Below are 11,285 nucleotides of genomic sequence, written 5' to 3'. Positions count from 1 at the left end.
AAAAAGAGGTTAAAAAAGGCAAGAAAAAAATCAAGATTTCTTGAAAGCAAGCATTAATATTCAATTATTTGTTCAATCTTGCATAACTATATCTGTTAATCTGAGCAACATATTTGACCATAAAAGTAAATAATATAACAACCATTGTTAATTAGCTCTTCCTGTTTTGAAAATTTGTAAGGTATGTATTGCTGTATATTATCCTGTAATATACAACAATATTACAGGATATAATACATATATCAACCAGTACATATAGTTGATATAGTGTGTCAAATTGAGAAGTTCAGAAGTTTAATTAAGTGACTCAGCAGGGAGCCAGGATTCTTAGTTTGTAAACATCCTCATCCTGTGCAAGAGGAGGGTATGGACATTGTGGGAGTCCTACACCCCACCCCAGGGGAGCTTGTTTACAATGTAAACAGGAGAGAGAAGCTTGCTACAAGCTGCAGCCCCCCTTCCCCTTGCTCTTTGCTCATATCTGCCACCTCGAACTGCTGCTGTCTGCCATGTGCCACTCTGCCTGGGAGCCAGCCGAGTATAGTCTGAAACCTCCCCAAACTGTGAGCTAAATAAACCTTTTCTTCCTTCATTTTGGGTGTCGGGTATTTGTCCCAGCAACGAGTAAAAAGTAACTGAGACACCCTGTTTCTGTCTTTCTTCTATTTATTTTTCTGTTTTTACTCTTCAAAATAAAATAAAATTGAATTTAAAAAAAATGTGCATTTTGGGATCATTTTCTTTTTTAATACATGCTGGCAGTATATAACGCTTGCATTCCAGTGCAGAGCTGTTAAATGTATGTACATAACACATCTTAGTTTCATTTTTATTCCCTTTCCCTTCCCTCTGTTCCTCCTACCTCAATCTCTTGATCCCTTCTCCTCTGAGAAATCTCTCCCTACTTTCTGTTATCTTTTATTTATTTTGCTCTTTGTATGTTGGCTTTCCCATAGAAGAGAAACCATGTTGTATGTAAGCTTGTGTGTCTGAAAAGAAAAAGAAGGAAAGGAAAACAGTTAAAAGCAGATAAGGAAAAAAGAAGAGAAAAAAACTCCACAATTCCTAAAACCAATGAAGAAAATAGAAGGAAAAACAACAAGGCTCATAAAAAAAATTCCTCTGTAATTTTTAATAAGTGGTTTCTTTCCAGGATCAGAAGTCTTGGAATGCAGCAAGGTATGTTTTTCTCCTCCCACCTTTTTTGGTCTGTGGATTTGTGAGTTGCACCCCCTACTCCACATGCCCCTTGGCCCCTATATCCCATGCTGCGGCGACTGTCCAGCCTGAGGTATGTCCATGCTCACATTGATAGATGGGTGAAACAGTCAGACCATTGTCCTCTGCTAGATCTAGACTGCAGGGAAGAGGCTCAAGCAGAATGCTGGACTTAATGCCAGCACTTTCAGATAAGTCCACTTGGCCAGATAGCTGTTTAGACACAGACCACACAGGTAGGTAGTCATCAGAGCCACCCCATACCTCTGATGGGTTTCCCTGGATGCCTTGGGGTTGGCAGTACATGAGGTGTGTTCTGGAAAAGGAAGGGAGAGAGGGAATTTGGGCTTGAGGAAACAAAGACCATCCAAATGAGAATGAGCCAGGTCATTTATTCAGAGCTGCTGTAGTAGGACAGATAGCCACTGTTGCGTATATTTTTCAGAGACTCAAAGACAGCAGAGGGGCGGGAAACTTTATCATGGAAACAAGTGAAAGGCTTCAAGTGTTTCCCGATTGGGAGTTATTGACATGGGAAAGTTTTAGATAGGCTTACTAGAAGAATGGTGTGCACAGGATTGCACACAACAGTGTATTTACTTTCTGCAATTTGCCCTATTTGGGAAGCAGGGTCAACATTGGGGAAGCTGTCAGTTACCAATGAATTGGGGTTGGGAGTGACAGAATGTGCCAAGGTAATGGCGGGTAGACTGGTGGAGGACTGGGTAAAGAAGAATCAGATGCTGGTTGGGGAGTGAGCAGAGTTGCACAGCATGTGGACTCAGCACAGTGGTGCCTGGGCACAGGCAGTGGGCAGAAGATTCAGGGCAAATTTATTCAGGAGTCTGTGTAGGGAAATGGGCCTGGATGGTCTTTGGTCCCTGGCTCTATCACTGTGTCCTGGACTCTTTCAATTTCCCTTTAAGCTAATATCTCTTAAGGGTGACAGGTTGGAGTGAGTCTCAGGCCCTTGATTTCATTGAGGACTTGGAGCCAGTTTGGTTTTTACTTTAACCCCATAGTCACCAGAAAAGCCCCTTTTAAAAATTCTTTAGGATATACTCCAGAACTGTAGGCTTTGACTGAGTAGATCCCCTTCTGACTTCCTACATGTATGCGGTATTTCCTTGTTTGGAGATGCACAGACAAGGGTGGGGCGCCCTCTTTGAGAGAGAACCAGTCAGATGCTTGCCTGGCTGTACCTTCCTTGGGGATGAAGGTCTGTCTTAGCCAGATGTGCACCTGGGATCCTAGGCCAGGTCAGTGACCCCATTACAGTGGTGGGAGTCACTTTTCAGTTGTGTGACAGGCCGCGGACACACAAGATAAGATCACTTGAACTCCATAGCTGAAGCTGTGGAGCTATACAGAAGAACATCCAAAGCAGCTGGGTTGGCCAGGGTACATTCACTCACACATTCATTTAGAGGTTAAAGCATTCCACCCTCTACCTGGAAAACAGAAACTAGGGTGATCAAGCTTCTCTTTTGTCCACTGAGACAAGCCTACCAACAGAACAATTCAGGACAGTGTCACTGTGATTCAGAAGTCTTGATGGTTTTGTTTCATTTTCCTTTAGAGCTGAGAATGGAGGTGGGGTGTCCCACCCAGTCATTGTCCTAAAGGGACCTTTGAGCTGAGCTAAAAAGGCAGCTCCCTGTCAGAAGGCTACTGGGACATGGAGCAGGGGGAGACCGGCCCCTGGGTGCACAGCTAGGGCCATGCCAGGATATGGCTGTGCTCTTGTTTTCCAGCTGAATGCACCAGAAACTGTTGTGGGAAAGGCGAGTCAACAGTAGCCAGGAGTTAAGACAAGAAAGAAACGCTGGTTGACTCCAGGGGAGTAGTTTCAAAAGTCTGAGACACTGATTAAAGAAAGTTTTTTTTAAAAATTTTTTAATAGGGTGGCAAGTGGGAGTTACAGAAGTTAAGATAAGCATAGCTGAGAGTTACAGTACTGACCCTTGTGAGCACTGCTGTGTGCTCACTGCTGTGTGTAGCAGTTATTGTTAGCACATTTGCAGATGTTTCAGTTTGACAACAAATCATAGGATTTAGCTGAATTCAGTGGCAGAGGACAGAATGACTGTAGCTTGACTGAACAAAATGGCCGCAGTTAGGTCAGGATTTCTGCTGTAAAGTCACCGTTACAAAGAAATGCTAACTAATATAAGTAGATTCCATTTAGTTCCAAGTGATGGAAACCTTGTTCAAACATGTTCATGACAGAAGTAACATTTGTTGAGGAAGAGGTTATATTTGGGCCTTGAAAAGGTTGGATTTGGGCACGGGACTCAGGCGCTGACCTTCTTCATGGAGGCCTCACTTCTCAGGCGAGCCGTGTCCACATATTTACACTGCGGCTCTGGCCTGCACCTGAGGGCTTCCGGTAAAAAGTTGTGCTGCCCTCCCAGAGATCCAATTCAAACTCTAGCACTGAGGTACAGACACCCCCTGCTGCCTGAGGGCAGGATCCTGTGACCAGCAGCCCCCACTGAAGCTCTTCAGGAGAACAAGTTCTCCAAAGGTTTCTTATTCCTGGAAAGGAAGGGGCTTGGCAGTCTGAACCCTGTACTTTCAAGTGATGTCCCTCATACTTGTTATCTCATCTTCCAAACCCATCTGCCATGTCTCTCTGAAACTTGGCCAGTGTCCATGTTTCAGGCCAGTGTATGAGGGTGGTGATGTCACAAAACCAGGGTTCCAGAAGGCTAGGGTCGCCCAGCACTCTAGCCCTCTTTAGAATAAGAAGAGCCATTAGCTGGGCACAGCTGGAGTAAGTGGTGAAGAGGGGAAGTTCCTGATTCAAACTGCTTTGTTCTACAGATCCCCTCCGAAAGTCCTGTGCTGACTGTGATCTGGGGCCAAAGAGGGATGGGAGAAAGGTAAGCTTCAGGGAAGACTGTGGATACAGGTACTAGCACCCCTGTCTTCCCTATGAAGGTCCCCAGAGGGTTTTAAGTGGGCAGAGTTGGAGCTCCTGGCCTCCCAAGGCTCAGAGACATCAACTCTGAGGGAACCTGCTGAGGCCAAGTGGAGGGGTGTGTGAAACACACAATAAGCAGTCATTTGTTGTTGGCTGGCATTCTAAATGGGCATAGTAAATTTATTTTCTGAATCTAGCAATTTTAGGGTGGAGGGCAGTGAGAAGCACAAAAGAATGTCCTCAAACTCAGGTTGGTGTGGAGTGAGAAGAGAGAAGAGCCCAGACAGGAAGCAAGCCCACAAAAGAGGACATCTTGTCATACCACAGCTGCTGGGCACTCCAGTTGCAGGGTGAAGGAATTTAGGCCTTAGGTGTTCAGCAATACCCCTCGTTTAAGAGGAAAGACAGACATCTCTGTGACAAAAATAGCCTCAATTTTTGTTTTCACAGTATTGACCATTTTGAATACCGCTGAGTTAGTTGGCAGATTTTCCCACCAATTTGGTTTTTCTTCCTCAGGATTAGAGCCAGAGTATGTGTCCTTGTCCAGAAGAGCGCCTAGAGGTATTGTGTCCCTCTCAGGGCATTGTACCTGGAAGCACAATGTTCTGATATACTCACCAATGAAGTTAATTTTGAATGCACAGTCAAAACACTGTCTATCTAATTACTGCATGATTGCTGTTTTCCTGGTGCAACAAGTAAGAAACCTGTAGGGAGACTGAGACCACGTGCATGTCCAGGTCTTCATCCTTCCTACCTCCTCAAATTTACCACCTACAGATGATTCTTGTTCAGACTGATCTATGATGACTGCAGAATGTGAATGGGTACAGGGTTTTGTTCTGGGTTATTTGGGTTTATTGTGGGAATATGTTTTAAAATTCACTGTGGTGATAGTTGTACAATTCAGCAAAAATACTAAAAACTATTGGTTTATACATTTTAAATGATGAATTATATATTGTACCTAATATCTCAATAAATCTGGTAGAAAAATATTGTTCCAGATTTGGTTAGCTGATATTCTTTAGATATAGTTCTTTTTTTTTTTTTTTTCAGAACCAGGGATTGAACTCAGTCCCTTGTGCTTGCCAGGGAAGCGCTTATTCCCCTGAACCATCTCCCTGGCCACCCTAGATATAGTTCTTATGTTGATTTGACTGCCCCAATACTATTTGAGCATTTTAATAATTTATGGTATAAGAAGATAATCCAGAATTATCTATAGGATAATCCCTTCCTTGTTCCTACTGAAGGACTTGTCATATTTCAGGGAGTCCTGGTTCCATTTTGTGGGGAATGTGAAACCAAAGTGTGAGAATTTATTATACTTAATCATTATTCCTATTATGTCTTATGTATTATGTAGATGTTAGTGTATTTCATTTTGTCAGCAAGATTAAATATGTTGTCTAGTCATACGACAATATAGCCTTTGAAAGCAGGCAATGTGAATCCAAAGCCCTGATTTTCAGTACACACACACAAACACTCTCTCTCTCTCTCTCTCTCTCTCTCTCTCTCTCTCATAAAATGAAGGTTATTCCTATGCCAAATTGCTCTGTTGCTTTCAGATACATATATATTTTTTTCTATATTTAGGACAGGGTCTATAGGATCTATAAGGTCTCACTACGTAGGTTGGACTAGTAGTGATTCTCCTGTTTTCAGACTCCCAAGTTCTGGGATTACAGGCGAGTGCCACCATGCCGTCTCAATCACCATCTCATTGCGCCCTGTGGGCAGGGCCAGCATGGTGCACTGGGGATCTAACCCTGGTCGTTGCGGTCTGCCTAAGCAGGCACTTGAGTCTGCTAAGCTATGAGGCCAGCCCTGATACATACTTTTGAATAGGAGTGACAACATAGGAACCCACTTGGGATTGCATGAGGCAGGGTGTGACCTCAGGGAAAGTTGTGTCCAAATGGAGGTTGGGCTTGAGGATTAGCACTCAATGATCTAGCCCTTCTTCTGGAAGCACATGACCAAATATGCATGTGGAGATGTTGGTGAAGCACAGTTTTCCTCAGTCTCTTCTGTCAACTTCATTCTCCACCTTCATGCAGCGTCACTCTCAGCTGATGCCCATTACCAGAGGATCTTCAGATGAAACCAGATTTGCCTTGGTTTTTAACTATTGAAATTGGAAAAAGGGTGGTTGGGCAAAAGTTTACTTTCCTTTGGTAAATGTTTAAATTTTTTTGTGATAAAACATTCTAAAATAAAGAAGAAGAGAAAAGAGACTGAAAGTTGGTGGTGAGCAGTAGTAAGTGAAGAAAATTTGTCTGCCCTCTCGGGTTTCTCTAGGCTCTCCAGGAAGCCCAGCAGAAGTCTGTGACACCAGAGCGGTAAGCCCTGCTGGGGCCCCCTCCCCTCAGAGGATGACCAGCGTGTTGCTTATTTCCTTGGCCAGCTGCCTCCTCATGGCCAATCGGGCCTTCATCATCAGACGCTGTGACTTGGCCAAGGTTCTGCATGAGGAGCAGTTGGATGGCTTTGAGGGTTACTCCCTGAGTGACTGTGAGTGCCACTTCTCTGGCCCCTCCCCTTTTCCTCCTCTCAATTCATGCCTAGCAGCCATGTTCCTTTTCTCCCATCATCTTTCAAAGTTAGGAAAAGCACACCCAAGACGTCTTTCCCAACACTCCTATTGATTCTCCAATTATTAACTGAGCACTTGTTGTGTACCAAGAACTGTTTATGGTTCTAAAGACAAAGTTCCTTCTTTCATAGCATTCACATCTCAGAGCAGCAATAAATACACACACACACACACACACACACACACACACACACACACACGCCCACAGCGGGTGCTGATAAATGCTTAAAGAAGAGTAAAGCAGAGGGAATGGCATTCTTCTAGGTGGAGAAGCCATATTAAGCAGCACTGCACAAAAGGAGATACCCAGTCATCCACATGCCTGAGGGAAGAACATCTGGGAAAGAGGAATAGTCAGTAGAAAGGCTTCCTCTTCCTGAGAGGTAGAGATTATTTCTCTCTGCCATGACGTTTGGGCACACTTATCTTGTGACACTTTCTCCTTGTGTCATTCACTGTGTTTTTTAAAGGAAAATATTGTAATTCTTGCACTTCAGGCAAGTGCAAGGCACCTGGGAGGCAACGTCTGTGTTTGACCCAGATAAATGTTCCTTGCTGGGCTTTGTGTAATTCCTGGCACATAGGTGCTCATCATGTACAGAAAGCATGGAAGGACGATCCTGTACTGATGGATGAACCCAAGGATGAGAGGAGATGTCCATGGATCTTGCTAGCTCTCAAGCCTTTTCTAGACTATCAGGCCATGTTCCTTTCTTCTTATTGCTTTTTTTTTTTTTTTTCCTTCTCTGCTATTTCCCTTCTCACTCAGCTTGGTCCTCTCCAAATCCTAACCCTCTTCTTCCTATTCTAAGGGTTGTGCCTGGCTTTTGTGGAAAGCAACTTTAACATATCAAAGGTAAATGAAAATGCAGATGGCAGCTTTGACTACGGAATCTTCCAGATCAACAGTCACTATTGGTGCAACGACTACCAGAGTCACTCGGAAAACTATTGCCACGTGGACTGTCAAGGTCTGCCCAGGGCCCCAGGGTGGGAGAGATGAGAGAGGAGACAAAGTCTACTCACAGACCTCTCATCCTACCCACAACCAGGGCATGTGTAGCTGGACACTTGAGAGAATCAGGGGCTCCTTTACCGAGCTGAGGCTTAGCCTGATGGCCCTCATGCAGGAAGCTCAGCAGATACCTTGAGCCTGAGGGTTTTGAAAGGCTCTGAGCAGCCAGGAGTAGCAAAGCAGCTTCAGCAGCCAATTGGTGGAGAGTGCATTGTGTATTAGACGTTTTACAATCAGAGCTTATTTCATCATAAACCTCTGCTTTATAAATAAGCAAACTGAGACTAGGTACTGAATGCTGCTCAACTAGTTCTAAGCACTCAGTCATACTTAGGCTAACAGTCTGGCTAAAGTCCAAGGGCAGCCTCCTCACTTCAGAGCCGATCCAAGAGGCTTGCCAGGGCCCATGACTCTGCACTTTATCTCCTCCTTTCTGCTCTGGCTGATGTCCCTGGACTCTTGGCCTGAACAGCCTCCTCCATGACAGGACTTTATCTTGATCTCGGCTGCCTGCTTTGGCATTTTCTCTCCCTAGAGACCTTGCAAACTTTGGCTGAACCCCCTAACCCTGGCCAGAAAGAAAAGCATGGACAGCCCAGACCTAGTCCCCCTGCCCCTCTTGCTCCAGGCTCCCCCAAGCCCCTTATAGGCAGCAGCTATTGAAGGTTATCTCACTGCACCAGAGAGGGAAGCTTTTCCGACCTGAAAAAGATTGAGGCCTGAGAGGCAGGTCCTATGCAAGATGGACTGGAGTTTGCCATCCTCTGTGTTCTCTTCCTCCCTTTCAGATGTGCTGAACCCCAACCTTCTCTCATCCATCAACTGCGCTAAGATGATTATGTCTGGATCAGGGGGCATGAAGAACTGGTGAGGGGAACACACTGGGACCAAGTTAGTTGGCAGATATCCAAGAAGCAAGACATGACAGAGGAGGGAATCCTCGGCACTACTTGTAGCAGTCTAGAGAAATGTGGATGAGCTTTGGACTTAGAGTTAGCAAACCTAGGTTTGGTTCTTGCTCTGATATTATATTAAATCAAACTTTTTGGGTTGAAGTAACAGTCATTTGAGCTAGCCGAGGGAAACTTATTCTGAGAGGAGGTGGGTGTCTCCCTGAGCCCACTGAGCTGAGCCTCAGGGATGGAACTGAACAGAACCAATACGGGCAACTCAGAAGCTTCCCAGGGCAGGTTTCTGCTTTTGTTGGTGCTTGGTCTGCCTACAGTTCACAAATGACAGGTGCCCAAGTTTATGAGCAAAGCAACCCAAGGGATCGGCTAGGCTCAGTACTCATGCAAGGCCTTGGAGTCGGATCTGCGCAGTCTAGCTTGGGCCATATGTTTCCTCTTAGCTCAATCAGCAATAGCAGGGGGAGAGTTGAATACAAATAGGGTTACAGCAGAGGCCCACTCCCTACAAAGGGCAATGTTTTCTGTTAATAGTGTGGGGCTCATCAGCTGAGCAGAGTCCCTCACATCCTTCAATTACTGAGCCATGATCATTCAGAGGGTCACTCACCTTTTCTGGACATATTTAGAAACTAGGGATATAAATAATGCCCCTGAGTGCTGCTACAGGTGACTCTGAGCATAGAAGAAGTTGGGAGCTCTGCAGATTCAAAACGCTGTACAGGAAGGCCATTGATAACTATTAGGTCTTAGCCTTCTGAAAGTGTTGGAAGAGTGTCGGTGATGGCACCTGAGACTTTTTTTTTTTTTTTTTTTTGCCTTTTTGAGACAGGGGCTCACTCTACAGTTTAGGCTGGTCTTGAGCTCACTTTATAGCTCAGCCCAGGCTAGTCTTGAACTCAATGATCCTCCTGCTTCAGCCTCCCAAGTTCTGGGATTATAGGTGTGGGCCACCACATTCTGCCTACCTGGGATTTTTTTTAAAAGTAACTATCAGTCCTTATAAAGCAGTCTGCCTACTTTCAGAGAGAGAGAGAGAGAGAGAGAGAGAGAGAGAGAGAGAGAGAGACAGAGACAGAGACAGACAGAGACAGAGAGAGAGACAGAGAAAGAGAAAGGGAGAAATGACCTGAAAACGTGAATGCTTACTGAATGGGGGAAGAGACCAAATAGCCAACATGGGGGAAATTTGAAGGACAGCAATGAGGCTGGCGTGGGCATTTCTCTGGAGGGAAACTCACCAGGACCTGGGTGAGGTTGTGGAGAATCTAATAGGTTGCAATAAGAACCATGATTTTTTTCCTCCACAGGGTGAGATGGAAGTTGCACTGTGCAGACAGACCACTCTCCTACTGGATGACAGGCTGCCACCTGGGGTGAAGTAGGTGGCAGGGCCAGTGGGACTCATTCCAGGACCTGTGTCCTCATTTGGGGATTCTTTACTTCCTCCTGTGTTACCTGTCCCTTCTTCTCATTCCCACACAGAACTGACTGGAGTCCCAGAGATAAGTGCCTTTTTAGGCTTTCTCATTCTCATCCAGGCCCTATGCTCTTGTTCCTGTCATTTACAACCAAGAGTACACAATAAATATCCACTATTTTTGTTGATTAAAGGATTTTCATGGGCAAATAATATGTTAACATATTAATTATTAGTGCCACACAAATTGAGGCACACACTATAGTAGGAGTGTGCTGGGGATTACAAGAAGAAAGACAAGACACAGCAGCTGCTCTTTACGTGTTCCTAATTTAGGCAAACAAGCAGAGACATCCACAAACATTACTTACAATGGATATAACAGAGTCTATGGTCATCAGTTTGAAACAATGTCGAGACCTGAGTAAATTCCCTAGAGGTAATTTTTGAAGTGCGAGTGAAAGCTCAGAAGCAGTCCATGCATGAGGCTACAGGTCTGGTATTGAGTGGTATTGAGGTAGAGACAGTAAGATGGGACAGGGAGGTAGTACCTGGTGCTGTTCATTTTGGGTTATTTTGAGGAAATGGGCTAGAATCTAGATGCTTAACAAGCTTCTCTGGAAAAAGTCCTCGCCTGGAAGGTGTTGATATAGAGCTGAACCACTTAAAAACAAGGCGAAGGCCAAAAAGGAAGGAATGTCCTTCCAAAGCCACCATCAACAGCGTTTGACCGAACTGGCATATTGTCTTGGCCACTGATACCTCCACCTCCGAGCTTACCTACCAACACTGTAAGACATTCACCACCCAGACTTTAGAATTTAGCAGGCAAGTAAAATGCCGAAAAAGATCAAAACAGAAGTCAGTCGATGTTTAATTTTTGGGCTTAATAAAAAGTACTTGAAACACATGTTCTCTATTTCAGCGTCTCTTCCTAAAACCTTTCTTCACTGAAGAAAGTGCTTTTCTTAAACACAACATGGAGTTGACCTTAGAATTGAACCAGCACAAATAATGTCATGAAATGAACATTTCTCACATTCCCTTCAAGGAAAATACTATGTCTTAGGGCTCTCCTTGGTGTTCCAGACTGACAGGTAAAATTACTTAAAAATTATATATATATATATATATATATATATATATATATATATATATATATATTACAGTGGTATAGTTAGGTAACTATAAGA

The 11,285-nt window shown here is 44.4% G+C and overlaps 1 protein-coding gene across 1 annotated transcript in view; it reads left to right on the top strand.

Annotated features, from left to right (window-relative positions):
• The window catches only part of Lyzl6 (lysozyme like 6), a 12,682-nt gene extending 2,435 nt beyond the window's left edge, over nt 1-10,247 (top strand). The window contains exons 2-6 of the mRNA XM_004635321.2: nt 4,045-4,103; nt 6,455-6,667; nt 7,562-7,720; nt 8,553-8,631; nt 9,983-10,247. Of these exons, the coding sequence (XP_004635378.1) occupies nt 6,529-6,667; nt 7,562-7,720; nt 8,553-8,631; nt 9,983-10,052 (447 nt within the window). The 5' untranslated portion in view covers nt 4,045-4,103; nt 6,455-6,528 and the 3' untranslated portion in view covers nt 10,053-10,247. The remainder of the gene's footprint in view (nt 1-4,044; nt 4,104-6,454; nt 6,668-7,561; nt 7,721-8,552; nt 8,632-9,982) is intronic.
• Nucleotides 10,248-11,285: the final 1,038 nt, after the last annotated feature.

The sequence above is a fragment of the Octodon degus genome, unplaced genomic scaffold, assembly GCF_000260255.1.
Source record: "Octodon degus isolate 3935 unplaced genomic scaffold, OctDeg1.0 scaffold00072, whole genome shotgun sequence".
Lineage (NCBI taxonomy): Eukaryota > Metazoa > Chordata > Mammalia > Rodentia > Octodontidae > Octodon > Octodon degus.
This window is presented reverse-complemented; position numbering and strand designations above follow the sequence as displayed.